The sequence below is a fragment of the Neofelis nebulosa genome, chromosome 17 (assembly GCF_028018385.1).
Source record: "Neofelis nebulosa isolate mNeoNeb1 chromosome 17, mNeoNeb1.pri, whole genome shotgun sequence".
Taxonomy (NCBI): domain Eukaryota; kingdom Metazoa; phylum Chordata; class Mammalia; order Carnivora; family Felidae; genus Neofelis; species Neofelis nebulosa.
In genome coordinates, this window is record NC_080798.1 from 26,180,667 (window position 1) to 26,200,695 (window position 20,029).

Sequence of the window (20,029 nt, forward strand, 5' to 3'; positions counted from 1 at the left end):
TAAAAATTCAGTTCAAGGCAGACTGATTTGGCATACAACTAACTTTATTAATTATCAGCCTAAGGGTAAACTGTAAGTCCTATTTTCTATACTCACAGATTCCCACCATCACATGCCCATTTATTTCTCTATTTTGTTCTAACCACCCTACTAGCTTCCTTTTCCCCAAAATTCATATCCTAGTTTACCTTCTCCATTAAGTGTCCCAGGTTCCCTATTGTTTTTCTCCTGTTGACTTAAGTTTATTGTCATTAGTATTCTTTCATCTAAGCCAATCATTTGGTATATAGTTTTGTACTGCCATTTGCAGTCTTTTTGTTTTGCTTAATATTCATCTTATTTAGGAATATGTCACCTGGGTCAGTTACTTGAGAGAAGAGGTCAAGTTCTCTCTTGTTTGTTTTCCTCAAAGGAGAGAGTACTTACTCTGACAATGGCAGCTACTGCATCAAGCTTTGTGAGCTCAGTTTTGTGGGTGGAGATGAGAAGCTGAGACTTTAAAATCATAGAAAGGACAGTTTAGCATTAATCTTATGGTTGAGAGTCAGCTTTACTCATTCATTTTTTATTTATTTATCAGAGTTAAGAGAGATTTAATAAATGATACCATGAATGAAAAATTATTCTATTTTTAGAGATAATATTCACATATGAACAGGTTAACAGGAAAAACATACATATAGTGAATCTGATATTTTGATGTAGAGTGTAGTAGTACTAGATTTTGAGTCCGTCTAGGTGATTGATTCGACATATTTCAGTTTCAGGGTGAATACATCTTTGAGGCTGGTGTAAATTCGGATGAGATTTAGAGGGTAATATTAAAGTAACATGAAAGTTATAGAGTTCTCTTCTTCCTTTCCCCATGTATTTTTCTGAGTATTGTCTTATTATGGAAGCAGTCTCTGTATACCAATTTCGTTCCCTGCATTTTCTTTTTTAAACACTCATTATTGATTTAATACCTTTTTAAATTTCCTCCTTTGCTTCTTGGTGTTTTTTTTTTTTTCCAGTAGATTCATGCTAATCAGGATACAAATAAGGTCCATACCTTGTATTTTGTTATGTCTTTTAATTTTATGTCACAAAATGTGATTTGTCTTTGTAAATGTTCCATGGACACATGAGAAAAAATGGGTATTTTGCTGTTGTTTGGTAGAATGTCCTGTCTATTAGGTCAAGATAGTTGAATGTTTTGTTTAATATCTACTGTTTTTTCACAGAATTTCTATTTGTTCTATCAATTACTAAGAGATTGTTATTAAATTCTCTAACTTACAATTGTGGATTTGTCTATTTCTCCTTTCAGGTCTATCAGTTTTCATCATTTATTTGGATGCTCTGTTTTTTTGGTACATAAAAATTTAGTATTGTTTCATCTTCTTGATAAATTGACCCTATTATCATTATGAAAATATTTAGCTCCCCAATAAAACAAAAAAAGCCATATTTGCTTATGACAATTCTCTTGAATATGAAAAGTGCTAATAGTAAATTCAAAAAAATTTTTTTAATGTTTTATTTATTTTTTAATTAATTAATTAATTTTTTTAGATGTTTTAATTTATTTTTGAGACAGAGAGAGACAGAGCATGAGTGGGGATGGGGCAGAGAGAGAGAGGGAGACACAGAATCTGAAGCAGGCTCCAGGTTCCAAGCTGTCAGCACAGAGCCCCATGTGGGGCTCGAGCTCACGAACTGTGAGATCATGACCTGAGCTGAAGTCGGATGCTCAACAGACTAAGCCACCCGAGCACCCCAGTAATTTATTTTTAACTTGGTTATTAAACCAATTGCCATTTTTTGGTTACCTATTTTTCTGTTAAAGTTTTTGGTTCTTACTTGAAAGTTACATTTTAATGTGGGAAATTGTGTAACTCATGTTAAGACATGAGCTTTTATGTCAAAGACCTGATTTTTGAACCCTTCCTCTGTTAAACTAGGAGTCAGCATCCTCTTCATTAAAAGGAGCATAATAATATCTACATATTGGGGATTAAGTGAGATAATCCATGTGAAGAACAGTGCTTCATATTATGAATATTAGCTAGCATTATGTGGCATTATTATTATTAGAGATGCTCCTATCCTTTATACTGTAATCAAATAGTTTTTTATGTCTCTAATTATAGATTATATCTAACTTTGTTTAGTTAGATCATATCAATGTTCTTTTTAGGACTGTATAATTCAGATTTCATGAATTCTGATTAGTTCTTGCTTTATTCCTTATCAAAAATGCTAGCTAAACAATTTTTATCTTTATTAAAATAAATATCCTTAATTGATTAGTTATCTTGTAATCACTATGTTTTGATTTATAAGAAAACTAAGGAGAAATATGGAAAATGTAAAAATAATATTTATTTTTATATAAAATTGATATGTTTATTGCAAAAAATTTGGGAAATACTGAAAATATTGAAAGAAAATTAAATCTTCTGTAAGGTCACTCTAAAATGCAACAAATGTTAGAATTTTTGTGAAATTTCTTGCAGTCAAAATGTCCAGCATTCTAAAAATTCTTTTTTCTTGATTTAGGAAATGTGTTTTTCTCTCTTGTTCCAGGGATGTTCTTGGTCGGTTATATTTGTGGATCTTGACGCTCACAATCGCAATAGGCAAACTTTGTGTTCACTGTTACCCAGAGAATCAAGATCTCATGTGAGATATTATTATTTTTTCTAAATGTTTATTTATTTATTTTGAGGGGGGAGGGGCAGAGAGAGAGGGAAAGAGAGAGAATCCCAAGCAGACTCCATGCTCAGTGAGGAGCTTGATGCATGGCTTGATCTCATGATTGTGAGATCATGACCTGAGCTGATATCAGGAGTTGGTTGCTTAACTGACTGAGTCACCCAAGCGCTGTAAGATATTGTCGTAATAAATTAACATGAACTACCATTTATGATTGCTTCCCCCAAGAAAATGCTTAAAATGTTAGAGGTTGCGAGACGAAGTGAGGAGAATAAATGTTGCCCCTCACTCTGCTGTCCTGTGGAAGTTTAGTTTAGGAAGTGAACAGAGCTGTGGACAAAGCTATTTTGTCCTTGAGTCTTTGTAGAACTATAGAAAACTAGACCTATTTTGGGGGGGAGGAGGAGAGGGTAGCAACATTATACCCAAATGAATTTTTTGGTCATAGAATATTAGAAAAATGTTTTTCATGATTTATATTTCTTTTGAATAAAATTACCTTCTTTGTTTCTTTTCAATCATGTGACTCATCTTTAAACTTTTATATGCCTATAGTACCTGATTATAGATTTTTCTAGGGTTTTTTTGGCTCTGTTCTTAGAAAACATCCCAAATAAAATAATGTAATTACATAAAAAGAACTATTTCATAGAAGTAATATAAGATTATGATTAAAAAAAAAGAACCCACAAATAAAAATATAATAATGTGACATCCACTCATTTTACCACTTAGCTATACTTTTAGGGTGACAACATTTGGGTCTGTATGTTTGCACATAGTTTTATGTACATATGTGATATTTTTATTTTATAAAACTGGAAGAATATTATTTATAATGCTTGATAACCTAGTTCTATGAATGGGCATATTTCCACATCTATAAACATTTCTACAATATAAATTTTAATGACTGCTAATTTACTCAGCTAATTGTGGGACATTCAGATTGTTTTCTGTTTTCACCATTATAAACCAATGTTATGACAGACTAAGTTATAATTACTAATTATCGGTGTTAAATTTTTACACACTTCCTTAGAGTTTGAGTCCAGTCAAATCTTGAAAATACTCCTTATTAATGGATAAATTTTTATCTTCTCTGTAAGGTTTGCTAATTTATGTCCTCATTGTCAGTTATGTAAGCTGATTGACTTTTTCATCTCCCTGATTCTCACTGGGCTGTGTTGATCATATCATTGCAGGCACTTACATTACCTTCTTTTTCCTGTTGCCCCCAGAACACAGATGCTGCCCTACTACCTTGCATCAGTTATCCTGCATTTGCCCTGGATGATGAAGCTTTGTTTAGCCAGACACTTGATAAAGTAGTTAGAAAATTAAAAGGAAAATATGGATTTAAGCGTTTCTTGAGAGATGGTTATAGAACATCATTGGAAGATCCCAACCGACGCTACTACAAACCAGCTGAAATTAAGGTATCAAAAAATATTTCATACCATAACAGAGTGGTCAAAAGCACTGATTCAGGAAACAGGCTTCTTGGGTTTGAATTCTGGCTCTGCCACTTACTAGCTATCTGGCCTTGGGCAAGTTAATCAACCTCTGTGTGTTTAATACTTTTCATTGGTAAAATAATCATACTATTATTGAAGTTCTTATGAGGATTAAATGAGTTAACATATATCTAAAAGTGCTTCAAATGGTTCTTGACACAGAGTAAGCACTCAGTAAGTGTTAGCCTTATTAGTAGTAAGGCCCATTTGCTAATATTGAGCCATGTTGATTCACTGGATGAATAATTTTTCTAACTGCACTTTCAGTGCTTTGCCTGCCTACTCCATATTGTTTGCCTTATATAATAGGAAATATCTATTTGTGATTCAGCTTTCAGTCTTTTAAACAAATGCTCTTTTTTTTCTGTTTCACTTAGACATTTCCCTTTGAAATATAGTCTTCTTAATATTTAGTTTTAAAGCAGTTATTTCCAGTGCATATACATACCACTTTATCTAGGTTTACTGTAGCTATTTTTAAGCTGTCCAGAAAATTATAACAGCCCAAAGAAAGGGTAAGCATCCATCCACATTGCTAAAGACTTCCCTTTAGTGGTATATGTACTGCCGAAGGGAGCATTCCCTTTGGTGGTATAGACTGAAAACTATTTTTGTAAGCATGGTCCTAACTTTGAAGATAGGTAAGTAAGATCCCATGGATCTGTATATAGAAAATGTCTTGGCAACACTGTACCTTGTAATTTGTTAGGCAATTAAGTGCCACTCTTTAATATTTAATACATAGTTTTGCCGGACAACTAGACAAGCTATTTATCGTTTTACTTAATTTCACAATTATCATCTAGAAGCAGTAGGAGCCATTTTATTGTGTACATATTTGAAACTTTATAGCAGTCTACTAGGTTGGGTCACAAGATCCATTTATCTCTTAAGCACTTTCAGATATCTCTTCTCTATTTAATAACATTTCTGAGCTGATTTACAGCACTTACATTTGAATTGGACTTGCTGTAACTACTACCCTGAATATTGTCAAATTTGGGTCAGTCGAGCAGTTTCCTTATTTCTGTACCTGCTGCTGAGCACCACTACGGAAAGCCACAGCACCATGGACAGATGCCACCCCAGATTCAGAACACCCATCTTGGTTCAGTCCTCATCATTGATTTCACTCCTTGTCAGTACTGCTGTGTGACTCTGCTAGGAACTCCCCTTACAAGCTTTTCCAGCTTTTTTTTTTCTATTTGTGTTCAAGTTCTCAGACTTTACTTCTTACTCCATAGCCTTTCATTTCTTTTTTTCTCTGTTTTTTCATTTAAAAAAATTTTTTTTTAAATTTGTTTATTTTTGAGAGAGAGAGAGAGAGAGAGAGAGAGAGAGAGAGAGAGAGAGAGAGAAAGAGAGAGAATGTGAGCGGGGGAAGGGCAGAGAGAGGGAGACACAGATCCAAAACAGACTCTAGGCTCTGAGCTGTCAGCACAGAGCCTGATGCAAGGCTCAAACTCACCCACCGCAAGATCATGACCTGAGCCAAAGTCAGGCGCTTAACCGACTGAGCCACCTTTTTTTTTAATGCCTATTTATTTTTGAGAGAGAGAGAGACACACACACACACACACACACACACACACACACACACACCGCAATGGGGGAGGGGCAGAGAGAGTGGGAGACACAGAATCCAAAGCAGGCTCCAGGCTCTACAGGGTCAGCACAGAGCCCTACATGGGGCTCAAACCAACCAGCAGCGAGATCATGACCTTTGCCAAAGTCAGACGCTCAACTGACTACCACCCAGGCACTCCATAGCCTTTCATTTCTGTTTGACATCCTCCATTCCATCTGTCCTTCATCCATACCTACCTTCATCTCTCTTGTCTCACAGAAGGTGCTGTCTGTTCTTTATCCTAAGGCTAACCCTCCACATGTACACCTTAACCTGTTCTCTTTTACTTCCTTGGGTCTCTTACTCTATCATTTGTTTTCTTCTCTGGTAGAAGAATGTCTATCTCTATCTTTTTCTTTTTATCCTCCTCATCTTCCTCACTTTCCCTTTCCTTCGTCTTGCTTTCCCCCCAACTCCAATCAGCTTCTTTTCCTCAGCATAAACACAGTGATGTTCATAATTAGAAGAAAAAAAACCCAAAAAACCTTACTCCTGTCTGCCTCCAATCCTCTCTCTTTGTAGCCACACTTTTGAAATGCATAGTCTGTTCTTGGTGTGTCTCCTTGTTTGCCTCCTACTCACTCCTTCATGTTACACTCCAGCTCTTCTTCAGCATTTACCAGTAGCTGTGTTGGTTTCAGTTAGTTTAGGTCACTGGTGGTAGTGGATGATTTTCACTGAACCTCTCCTTGACATTTGAATGCTTTAATGGAGACCTCTTTCTTGGAACTTTCTTCATTTTCTGTGATCCTATTCTCTTCCTAATTCTCTTTTGTCATTGTCTTTCTTAGTTCCTTTTCAGATTCTTCTTCTGCCACCTCCTAAACATTGCTCTTCTCCTGAGTTCCATCCTTACTTAGTCCTATTCTCTTTTCAAGCAATCATAGCTTCAGCTATCACTCTTAACTCCAGATCTCTATCCCTAACCTATACTTCTCCCTCTTAGTGCCCTACTGTGTATCCAACTGCCTCCTTCTGGATATCCTTAATTACTTTACATGCCAGGCCCTTTCTAATCTGGCTAGCCTGGTCCCCCCACCTCTTGGGTATTAGCTTTCATGATTTCTTTCTTGTTTGTTCCAGAAATACTGACTTGCTGGTAGTCTAACAAACTTTGTCTTCTTATACATCTGTAGTTTGTAGTATTGTTTTCTCTGCATGGAGTTCCCTTAGTTCATCTCCCCAGAGAAATCCATCAAGCATTAATTGAAGCATCTCCTTTCTTATAAACCCTTCCAACCCTAGGCAGATTCAGGTGTTTCATTTCCTGTGTTCCTGATGTAACATGTGTAGACATCTCATATGATACTACAGTTGTTTATTGACATGCCTGACTCCCCACTAGGCTGTGAGCCCTTGAGGGCAAGTTCCCTCTTTTTTGGCCTTCATAGCCCCCTTTCTAGTTGGTGCCAGGCATTACAAAGGACTTAGTAAATATTTATTGAATGAGTGATTAGTATGTGATGTATTAAATGAATGTGGTTTTGAATAATAAGAATTCTAAGAATTCTTTTTAAAAGAACAATGAAGCTACTTATATCAGTCCAGTTTTGTTATTACTATATAAATCATCTATGTATACCCTAACTACAATTGTTCAATATATATAATTAATATATTTGTTCTAATTACCATCATTGTTATAATTGTTCTAATTAATTTTAGTGAGGTTTTTAATATTGTCTTCTGTTTTAGCTCTTTGATGGCATTGAATGTGAATTTCCCATATTTTTCCTTTACATGATGATTGATGGTAAGTGAGCTTTTTTCCTGAAATTTAAGATATAGAATATAAGTGGTTTAAAGAAAAGCAGATGAAATATGACCCTTTCAGCTAGCAAAATAGACTATACCTCAGTGATGTTAACTGCTCTGTATTTTTATATGCTATTCTTCTGCTTTCTGAGTGAATATTAAATCATTTAAAGAATTAAAAAATATACTTTGGAGTTATTAAGAAATGATACAAATATATTTTCCTATTTGCAAAGAAAAATTTTTTATGAATAGTAATAATGAATATTATAATCTGTGACATTGTGAATATCCATAACATTTATACTTAAAAATAGACAAATTTCAATTAAAATTCAATTTTCACTTCTAAATGCTAACATGACCTACTAAAATCAATTTCCTGGAATACTGTCATACATATTTGCATTACCTTTTTTCAATTTTATTTTTATCATTTACATACAAAATTACCAAAATAATCATAACTAGACTTTTTTTTAAGGTAAAATTTCTGTGGTGCTTATCCTCAGATGCTATTGGATTAATATTTTACATTTTAGGAGTTTTTAGAGGCAATCCCAAACAAGTAAAGGAATATCAGGATCTTTTGACTCCAGTACTTCATCAGACCACAGAAGGTATAGTTGGATTGTTTTTAAAGAAATTCTTCCTGCTGATATTTCCTTAATGTTCCTTTGTAATGCATTAAATGATGCCATTTTAAATAAAGCTATTTATATTAAAGTGAAAAAACGAATGGAGCCTTGAATGAATTATAAAGAATAATCTATTCATTGGTTAATATAAGTTTGTCTTTATAAAAGGAGTTCATTGGGCAAGACAAGGACGGGGAGTAAATTTAGGTGGTTATGGCCATAATCGTTGCAAAACAGTTTGCCAGATGGGCAGTGGTTCTTATTCTGATTACCTACTATGAAAACTCCTTCACTCTGTGTAGTGTGACAATAATATAGAGTGACCGATTTTTGTCCAGATCATCAGAAATGCTGTGTTCAGGTAAATGCTGCCCCTTCCAGAGGGCTACCTTAAGAGGCTCTGCCCTAGCCTAAAGGTACTACCATTTCCAAAAACATTCAGCCTCCTCTTTGGAGTTGTTTCTTTGATCTTTAGCATGTTATTTTAAATGTCTGCCTTGTGCTAATGCCTCATCCTTTGAGGATAGATTTACTATTTTAGAAATGGCTTAAAGACTCTTAGGAGTCTTTAGTTGGTTTTAGTTAAACACCAGTAGGGCCCGTAGTCAGTATGACTAAAAAACTAATTCTCAAAGAATTCCAAAGAAGAAGCTCCAAATACTTCGGGGTTTGGAAGTATTAATAAAATGAGAATATGTACTAAATAAATAAATAAATAAATAAATAAATAATATATATGTGAACAACTTTGAAAACATATTTATCTGAAAATTAAAAAAATTATGTGTGGGTAAAAAGTGGGTGGTCTTATGGACATGGTGTACAAACTTGCAATTATAGCATTGGGCCCGTTCTTACCTCACACGAAGTTTGTGATATTCTTTACGGTTTTCCACAAGTACCTTAGAACAAAACCTTCACAGTATGTGCTCACCCTTGAAAATTCTTGTAATGTTAAAACAGTGAAATATTTGTGGATAAACATTGAATTCCAAATAAATATTAAATTTTAAAACCAGTTACTGGGGCGCCTGGGTGGCTCAGTCGGTTAAGCGTCCGACTTCGGCTCAGGTCATGATCTCTCAGTCCATGAGTTCGAGCCCCGCATCGGGCTCTGTGCTGACAGCTCAGAGCCTGGAGCCTGTTTCAGATTCTGTGTCTCCCTCTCTCTCTCTCACCCTCCCCTGTTCATGCTCTGTCTCTCTCTGTCTCAAAAATAAATAAAACATTTAAAAATTTAAAAAAAAATAAAAAAATAAAAAAAAATAAAACCAGTTACTTATATCTTTATGCTACAAATAGTAATTTGTCCAATGTGAGATATAATGTAATGCATGTTATAATGAATATACTATTTGAAATCCCTTGAATCAGATTGTTAGTATTCAGTGGTAGATTATTGATGCATTGAGGTGGTAGTTCAGTGTACAGCAGTTCAATCTTTATCATGTTCAGAGAGTGATTTTCAAACTATTCTTTGTGTATCATAGACCTTTTTACTGGTTTTAGATACAAATATAACTATTGATGGATGTATGAAGGAAGCAAATTTTAGAGAAATGTGTGCAATTTTATTAGGAAAATTAAGTGTACTGTGGGCTGATAGTGCAAAGTCTTCTGTAGCATTGTATTAGAATGTTATTGTTATTTTTTTTCCTTTTATGTCATCCACAAAGATTTTAGTCTTTGAATAATAAATTTTAGTTTCTATCAAGGAATGTTTTTAAATGGGTCGGTCAAGGAGAGAATGGATTTTTTTTTCCCTTCAATGATATTGAATGGTAGATAATGGACTTAATGTTTAAAATGAGGATTCCTTTGCTTTAAGCAATGGCTCAGGGTTATAATTCTTCATTTGGGATTACACAGTATCTCATTTGTAATGCTTCTACAGACTAATCCTATTAAAGATAGCTTCTATGGCTCTAAATGTTTGCCTACTGTATTTTTATCAATTCATTTAAAGGTGTTAAAATTAAATGTTGTTAAAGGAGATTATGTACACATTATTGGCTAAAGCATAACATATGCTGTCAAATTAGTGTTTTAAAATCAAGGAGCTTTATCCACATTTTTCACTGGCAATTTCTGAAAGCCAAAATAACCAATTTTCTATAGCTTATCAAATCTGTTACCTCCTTTACAACCTATTTCTCTGCTTTCTAACATTGCAATTTCTTGAAGGGAAAATTTGAGGAGGACACTGATTTTTATATTTCAAATATTTATTTTAAAACTCCACAGGTTATCCTGTCATACCAAAGTACTATTATGTGCCAGCAGATTTTGTAGAATATGAGAAAAGAAACCCTGGTAGTCAAAAGCGATTTCCTAGCAACTGTGGCCGTGACGGAAAACTCTTTCTTTGGGGACAAGCCCTTTATATCATTGCAAAACTTCTGGGTAAGTGGAGAAGGTTGGGAAGATTTTTTCCCTTGTAATCAAGCTATTAGCAATAAGTATGTTTCAGGGCACCTGGGTGGTTCAGTTGGTTAAGCATCCAACTCTTGATTTTGGCTCAGGTCATGATCTCATAGTTTGTGAGATCGACCTCCATGTTGGGCTACAGAATAGTGCCTGCTTGAGATTTTTTTCTCCCTCTCTCTCTGCCCTTCCCCCCTCAAAATAAATAAATAAACATTTATTTTTATGTTTTTTTATGTTTTTATGTTTTATTTCCCATTTGTGGGAACTTTGAGTTACTTTTATATAATGTAAAAAAAATTCTGATTTTATGCTTGGTCATAGCTTTAGTAAACCACTTGCCAAAAGGAATTGGTTATCTCAAAGTTCTCTTCCTTCTCATAAATACACATTGACAATTTACTCAGTTAGCTTAGACCATTATTCATAGTTTTTTAAGAATTATTTTCCTGCTTATCCTAAAACTTCTGCTAAATATGAGTACTCTTTGGACACATTGAGATGAAGGCTAATTTAAAGAACACACACAAAAAAGCATTATTATGCATCTTCCTGCATCATTGCTTGCTAACATTTCGAATATTATTAGCATTCCCATCAAAAAGGCTATCATGTTAGAGTCAGAATTCCTTTATGGCAAATAAATTATGAAACAGGCTGATTGTAAATAGTATATATACCTGCACTAAAAGAACTGCTTAGTGTGTGAAGTAGTGTTATTGTCTTTATTGTTCCTAGTATTATTCTATAAATGCTAAATTTGTTTGTGTTGTAAGAGTAATCATCTTTGGTTTCTTTTTTTACATTCCATTAGGGAAGAATATTTCAGATTCCCAATTCAAACTTTACACAAATGATATATAAGGAGCAGATAGAAGCTAACCAAAGAAGAGAAAATCAAGTTAATGCTGTTTTCAATTTGCTTGTTTCCTAACTATATATTCTGGGTCTCCATATATACTTAATGCTAATTTAAAAACCTGTAGAAAAATTTACTTCTTTAAGGGGACAACTTTTTGATAAGGAGTTGATATTATTTATACAGGTCTTGCTTTTCAATTTTTTCAAAAGAAAAAATATATATACATGAAATAGATTTCTTAAAATCAAGCCAAGTTGGCAAGGTTATCTCTGGTTAGAATGTTATTTCCATCTCACTAGCATGAATACAAAGAAGCCTTCTGGTGATACTCACAGCTAAATAAAACATGTTATAGTAGAGAAGTAGTTAACCTATCTAAAATAAAGAATTTTAATATCAGAATCATAAATTTCTATATACTACAGCTTGGAAATTACAGATGAGCGTGATGAAATTTTTCAGATTCTGAGGTTGAAAACTGGAACTTGGGGTATTGGATTTGAGATCTAAACGTTTATCGTCCTGATTTTTGCTCTATATCTGGTCTGGGATTGAGTGCTAGAAAGAATGCTATTTGAGAAAAGCCTGTAGATAAAATTGAGAAGGCTGATGAATTGGGAGTGCAGAATTGACTATATTCTACATAAGCAAATTGGGCTTTTAAAAAGGAAAAGGTTGAAAGTAGTATCAATCAGTAAAAAAGCATTAGATCTTCCTTACTCTGAAATAAATGTATTGAATGTAGACAGATTTTGAGTGTAGATAGCATTTTCTTATGTTAAGACCAGTGTGAACAGAAATAGTTTAGGCCATGCCTTCTCATCTCTGTTTCATGACCAAAAGGAAGAAAAACTTCAAAGAAATAGTCAATTTCTCTTTTCCCTGCTGAGCTACTAAAAAGGCAGCAGAGAACATACAGAAGGTGTGTTGCAAACCCTGAGATCACATACTTTCTCTCCCACTGAAAAAAGGAGATGCTCCGTGTTCATTATCACTCTGACCTAGCTGTGTGTCATCTGGTTAACAAACTCACTGGTTAAGAAGAATAATATCTCAGAAGATTCAGTCATGTAGTTGCTCTTAACTATTATATCCTTGCCTCAAGAACATCAAACTTCTATGGATGTTATTAAGACTCCAGTCACATTTACTTACAAAGTCTTATGTATTCATTAAATGAGGTTTGGTTAGATATCTGCTTGACAGCATTTTGTGGGCAGTTAATTGGAATTACTTGAAAATAATAGAACAGTAAATCTTTGAAAATATTCTATAATATATGCCTTCCACTAATTCAGGCCAGTTTGTATCCAGTGAAATCTAATAAGAATATTTTGCTTTTGTGTGTGTGTGTGTGTGTGTGTATGAATATATATATATATATATATGAAGAATGAATGAATGAATATATAATGAATATATATATGTGTGTATATAATGAATATATATATACATATATATATATATATATATATATATATAAAGAAAATGTTGTGATGCTAGTTGCTACTTCATCATTGATCTTTTCCATGATTTAGCTGGTATTTGTAGAGGACTACTGTATGTTAGTCACTGATATCTAGTAGCTCTATAGCAAGAATCAAATGTGACAACCTAGGAAATATTTCTGTCTCTCTGAGGGCAGCCTAATTACTCTGATATACTATTTCCTAATTACAGTGTTTGTAACTAAGGTAAGTCCACTTGCATTTGATTTCATTCATGGTATTTTTTTTTTTTTGTCCAATTGACATCAGATGTAAAAGCCACTGATTAAGTCTGGAAATCTAATGCTTTTTAAAAGTTAAAGTTAGTGATCAAGTGCCCCCTAGTGTGCATGAGGACATAAGAAAAGGAGGTCTTGATTTTCATTGGTCTCTTGACTTCAAATGCAGTTGGCTCCTTACTCAATATAGCACATGGTTTTGTTACTGATCAGTTAAAGATAAAACGAACAGATAAGAGTATACAGATATATTTCTACATTGTGGTTGCTAAGAGATTTCCCAGCTGTTACACTTCAGGAAACTTTAAGCAGTAAGACATGGATTTCTGAGCACTTTTGTTATCTTTTTCATGCTATCTGTGTGATTGCTAGTGCCCTAATGTGGGATTTCTGTGCAGCGTGCATTAAAAACATCTTCAGAGTACGTGTAATACAGTATTACTTTAATAGCTTCACCCAAGGAAATTTTCTTCCTGTAGCTTATTGTATAAATCTCTAGTTTTCTTAAAACTAAAATTTTTAGTTTAATTGCTACTAGAGCTAGAAAACTTGTATAAAAATTTATGATCCCACCCTTAAATATATTAGTAAAATTGAATGTAAAAGCAGTGATGCCTAGAGTCTGAGAAGACTACATATATACTGTCAGACTGTTTCCCAGAAATACTAATAATACTTGCCTTAAAATGTGTCTGATTCTGTTCTCTGCCCTTTACAAGTATTATCCTGACTATTATTACAAGTATTATTCCTAGCTTCTCTATGAGATGGATACTGTATGTCATAACTGAGGTTTAGAAGAGTTTAGCAACTCACCCAAGGTCACATAGCCCACAACTGGGACTTTACTGATTTACTTGCAGGATGATTGTGTCACCTGTGACCTTTATGGCACTAAATATGATCATTAAAAATAAAAACCTTGCTAACTTAATAAGATATTAATTTGTATACTGTTTTCATTTACATGCTTATTGTTAAAGACATATTTCTTAGTCATTTCTTGTCCTCTGTGAATTGTCCAGTTTGCTTTGCCCATTTAACCTTAATTTTATGGTCTTCACAGTCTGCATGAATGTTTTACGTATTAGGTATACTAATCCTCTCTGGTATTTTCCTGGGTTGTTTGCCAATTAACTTTGCACTGTTTCTTGATGAACGAAATTTGAAATCTTTATATAATTAGATCTATCATTGTTTTTCAATTTAATTCTGACCATGGAATTTAACATTTGATTTTAGGAAGTCTATCCGTGTTAGTTAATTGAGTTAAAAACATTGGTAATTTTGGATTTTTTTTTGGTATAACATATGAGGTTGAGGATCTACATTTTCTTTTTCTCTCTAGCTTATTTGTTAATACATGTGTTACTAATATGTGTCACTGCAGCTGAGAATCAGTCTTTGAAGCACATAATTTTACCCCATAAATTATCTGCTGAGCCTATTTTAGTGTGTCCTATGTAATTTTTGTGTCATGATAAAAAAAATTACTTGCTCTGTTAAATTTCCTTTGAATTGTCATTTTATTAAAGAAACAAAAATTCTTCTTGATATTCTCTTTTTGCCCTTAATAATGATTGTTTGAAGTAAACCCAAGGTGTATTTCATAAAATTTCTGTGCATAAAAAGTACAAATATTAATGAAGCTACTCTGTCTTATAAAGATTTAAAGATGGCTGTCCCTATTTATAGAAATGCTTGGTTATCTGTGAGGTTTCGTACTGTAATGAAATGTAGAAAGCCATTGCTCTTTTATCCTTGTTCTCTTATTTTCATTTTAAATATTCTGTAGTTGGTCAGGCACAAGTGCTTTCAGGCTTGTCCTTTTTCACCAAAAAGCCAGTGCCATAGAATCAGCACAGCGAGGAACTCTTGTTTTGCCTCCTGAATGATAAAAAGCAATGCAGTAAAAAAAATACGTCTATTCACCTGACCTTTGTAAGGAGTTAGTCACTTTTACCATTATGGAAATTAAAACAATGATTACAGCAATTATGTTTCTGAATTTGTTAATCCACCAATTTATTATTTTGTTTAATAAGTCTCTTAAGTGCCTACTATATGGAAGGTGCTATGCTGGAAAGTGGGGTATATCCATGAATAAGAAGCAAACAACCTGTGAGGTTATAGATGAGCACATAGTGTAAATTGGAACATTAAGCTAGATACACGGGTACAGTACAAATAGAGAAATGAGAAAGGAATGCCAAGAAATAAGCTTTTTCAAGAGATGTTGTTAACTATTTGATTCATATCAATTTTAATAGATTAGCATTTATGCTTTCCAAGGATATAATATTTCTTCATTTTTCTGTCATCATTTATAAATAACAAAATAATAAAGATAGAATTTCATTTTTGTAGAAACAGTGAAACATTAATTATGTAAAATGCTTGTTGGTAGTGGAGATTTTTTCACATCTCAATGATCAGACAAATGAGATAGGGAAATAATTTGGTGTTATTTAGAATATCACTGTACTAATCAACCCTGCATCATGAGCTCCACTGATATTAATAAATAGAAATTATATGTCGATATTTGCCATAATTAAGCCTATATTGGTTTGTTTTAAATTTTGCACAAGTATATTTTTTTTTCAGAGAGAGAGGAATGTTCTGTGATATGCTCCCTGATTTGAATAGGAAAAATATAACATATCAAGATCTAAATTATTTGTTTAATGTTTTCTCCTCCTGGTATCTTCTCCATCTGTGTTGTATACAGTGTCAGTGTTCTTACAGGGCAGGATTAGTATGGGCTAAGAACGTAGACCCCAGAGAGAGACAGCCTGTGTTTGAATCTAAGCTCTGTCACTTACCTGCCATGTGCAAGTTGCTTAGCTGCTCAACGCCTCCATTTTGTCATCTGTAAAATGATAAGGATGTTGTGATGGTTAATGATTAATTGATTAATTAATTAATCCAACAAGGCCAGGAACATAGGAAGCACTGTGTAAACGTTGCTGTGGTTGCTGTTGCAGAGGCGGCAGTGGCTGTGGTGGCTTCTGTGGCTGCTGCAATTGCTGTTCCTCCTTCTTTTTCTTGTCATGCTATTAGTAATATCACTTTTAATATTATTAAAAGCATCTTTCAGGAGTTACTAAAAACACCTTTGGTGATAACATTGAATATGTGCCCTAAAGTTACCCTAGAATAGAAAAACCTGTATAATGAGAAACATTACCACAGCTGCAAAGAAATTTACAAGCATTTTTGTGGTTGACTCTCTGCTCTGTTTTTCAGAATTATTCACTGACTAAAAGAAGTATCTAAAAAGCTATGGAAAATGAGGTGTATTTTTTGAATTAAATATTAAACATGGGTGAATTTAAACAAAACTCAACATGGTGTCATTTTTATGTAGTCAGTATAGAACTGAAGATCGAATATGAAGTAGCACATTTTCATAACTTGAGTGCAGCAAAAATAAAATGTTCTGATTCACTTTGGGAGAAGTTAAATTCTTTTTTTTATGTTATTATTCAATTAACTTTTACATGTCTGAGTGTAACTAAGATAACCTTACAGATTTGCAATTGCTGGGACAGAGTATGCCTGCTATAAATTTGCATAGATACTGTCAACTTATACTCCAATGAGGTTAGGCAGAATTTCATTTCAAGGTTTTGTTCCCACCACCCCTTCTCAGCATAGTCCTTTTCACATCCATGGAGAATCCCTGCTACACTGAGCCTCTGGTGCTGAATCTGAGGTGCATTACAACAGAAGATAGCAGAGAACCACTGACTCAGAGTACCTTCTCCACACCCTCCCCTTCCAAACTCTCTAAATTGCCTTCCTTATTATGTCCTTGGACTTTATCAAAAGTTGCCACAAGGAACTACCACATGAAAAGGGCTTCCGTGTTTACAGAACAATAGCAGTAGTAGACATTGTTTTCATGCTGGTTAGTGCCCTTTGAAAAATGCCCTGTCTCAGAAATGTTAGAATTTAGTATCAGGAAGCACTTTGTCTCCCCTTCGTGAACTGTTTTCCTTTCTTGAGAGAATGCGAATACATTCTTTTTAGAACAGCTTTATTTAGGTATAATTTACATACTATATCTTAACCTATTCAAGGTTTACAATTCAGTGGTTTTTTGATACATTCAGAGTTGTACAACTATCACCACAATCAATTTTGGAATATTTACATCACCCCTCAAAAAATGTCTTACCCACTCTCCACTTAACCCTAATCATTTCACCCTTTCCCCCAACACCGGACACTCACTAATGTACATTTTATCCTTGTGTATTTGCCTATTCTGGACATTTCATATACCTTGAATCGTATAATGTGTTGTTTTCAAGGTTCATTCGTGTATCAACAGCTTAATTCTTTTTTCTGGCCAAATAATCTTCCACTGTATGTATATACCACATTTGATTTATCTGTTCATCTGGTGGTGGACATTTGGATTATTTCCACTTTTTTTTTTTTTTTTGCTTTTATAATCATGCTGCTGTGAACTTTCATGTACAAGTTATTGTTTGACATGTTTTTCTTTCTCTTAGGTATATACCTAGGGGTAGAATTGCTGAGTCATATGGTAACTCTGTGTTTAACATTTTGAGCAATTTCAGACTGATTTCCAAAGTAACTGTCCCAATATGCATTCCATTCAGCAATGTGTGAGGGTTCCAATTTCCCTACATCCTTTCCAACCCTTGTTCTTGTTTCTTTTTTTGACAATAGCCATCCTAATGGGTATGAAGTGGTATCTCATTGTGATTTTGATAAGCATTTCCCAAATGACTAATGTTGAGCATCTTTTTACGTGCTTACTGGTAATTTATATACCTTTGGAGAAATGTCTATTCAGATACTGTGGCCATTTTTAAATTGTGTTGTCTTTTTATTATTGAATCATAAGAGTTTTTTAAATATATATATTCAAGACAGAAATCCCTTACAAGATACGCAGTTTGTAAATATTTTCTCCCATTCTGTGAGTTGTCATTTCACTTTTTTTGATGGTGTCTTTCGAGGTCCAAAAGGTTATAATTTGACAAAATTGAGTTTATCTCATTTTTTCTTTAGTCACTTACGTTTTGATTTTTAGTTTTGCCTAATCCAAAGTCACAAAAGTTTACTCTATTATTTTCTTCTAACAGTTTTATAATTTTAGGTCTTATATTTAACTTTTGATCTATTTTGAGTTTTATAGATGATTTGATGAAGGAGTCCAACTTTATTCTTTTGTCTATAAATATCGAGTTGTCCCAGCACTATTTGTGAAAAAAACCTATTCTTTTCCCCCATTGAATTGTTTTGGCATGCTGTCAAAACTCAGTGGAACATAAATGTAAGGATTTATTTCTACACTTTCACTTCTACTCCATTAATCTATCTTTATACTAGTACCACATTATCCTTTTTGTAAAATTTAAAAAAATGTTTATTTGTTTATGGAGCATCTAGATGACTCAGTCAGTTAAATGTATGACTCCTGATTTCAGCTCAGGTCATGAACCCAGGGTTGTGAGATTGAACCCCACGTTGGGCTATGCACTGAGTGTGGAACCTGCTTAAGATTCTCCCTCTCTCTCCCTCCCTCCCTCCCTCCCTCTCTCTCTCTCTCTCTCTCTCTCCCTCGCTCCCTTGGTCCCTTGCTCCCTCCCTTTGCCCCTCTCCCCCACTCATGCTCTCTCTCTCTCAAATCAAAATAATAATAATTTAAATGTTTGTTTATTTATTTATATTGAAAGAGAGAGAATCCCAAGTAGGCACTGTGCTGTCAATGCAGAGCCCAACACAGTCTCACCAAGCCACAAGATCATGACCTGAGCTGAAATCAAGAGTCAGGTCACTGAGCCAACTGAGCCACCCAGGTGCCCCTAGTAGCACATTATCTTAGTTACTTTAGATTCTTCCTTTCAATCTGGATGACTATTATTATTTTTTTTTTTGCCTTTCTTGACTTTTCTGGCTGTAACCTCCAATACACTGTTGAATAAAAGTGACAGGAGTTGACATCATTGTCTTATTCCTGATCTTTGGGGCAAAGCATTCAGTCTTACCTTTAAATATGATGTTAGCTATCGGTTTTTCATAGATTCCCTTTATCAGGTCAAGGAAGTTTCATTCTATCCTAGTTTGTTGAATGCTTTTTATCATGAAAGAATGTTGCATTTTGTCAAATGTATTTTCTGTGTCTACTGAGATGATTTTGTAGGGTTTGTTTTTTTTTTTTGTCCTTTATTCTGTTGATATTGTATTTCTACAATAATTGATTTGGGGAAGTTAAGTTATCCTTGCACTTGTGGGATAAATCCCACTTGGTCATTGTGTGTAATCTTTTTTATATGTTAATGGATTTAGTTTGCTACTATTTTTTTTGCTGTTGAAGATTTTTCTATCTATATTCAGAAGAGATTTGGATTTGTAATTTTCTTGTGGTGAATATAATTTTTTTATTAGGGTAATACTGGCCTCTTAGAATGAGTTGGGAAGTATTTCCCCTACTATTTTGGAAACGTTTGTGATAGATTGGTTTTACTTCTTCTTTAACTGTTTGGTAGAATTCACCAATGAAGCCATCAGGTCCTGGGCTTTTGCTTCTCACCACCCCACCCCCACCCCCTTCCCCCCCTGCCCCCCGCCCCAGAAGGTTTCAGTTACTTGTTGTAAATCTGTTCATATTTCCTATTCTTTTTTGAGTTAGTCTTTTTGTAATGTGTATATTTCTAGGAATTTGTTCATATCCATCTGGGTTATCTAAATTATTGGCATACATTTGTTCATAGTATTCTCTTGTAATCCTTAAGGATATTC

The 20,029-nt window shown here is 34.0% G+C and overlaps 1 protein-coding gene across 5 annotated transcripts in view; it reads left to right on the top strand.

Annotated features, from left to right (window-relative positions):
* Positions 1-20,029, top strand: part of PHKB (phosphorylase kinase regulatory subunit beta) — a 255,172-nt gene that overhangs the window by 147,136 nt on the left and 88,007 nt on the right. For all 5 annotated transcript variants that reach the window (XM_058708055.1, XM_058708056.1, XM_058708054.1 and 2 more), the window contains 5 exons: positions 2,569-2,664; positions 3,939-4,136; positions 7,537-7,594; positions 8,139-8,216; positions 10,479-10,637. In XM_058708055.1, coding sequence (XP_058564038.1) covers positions 2,569-2,664; positions 3,939-4,136; positions 7,537-7,594; positions 8,139-8,216; positions 10,479-10,637 — 589 coding nt within the window. The remainder of the gene's footprint in view (positions 1-2,568; positions 2,665-3,938; positions 4,137-7,536; positions 7,595-8,138; positions 8,217-10,478; positions 10,638-20,029) is intronic.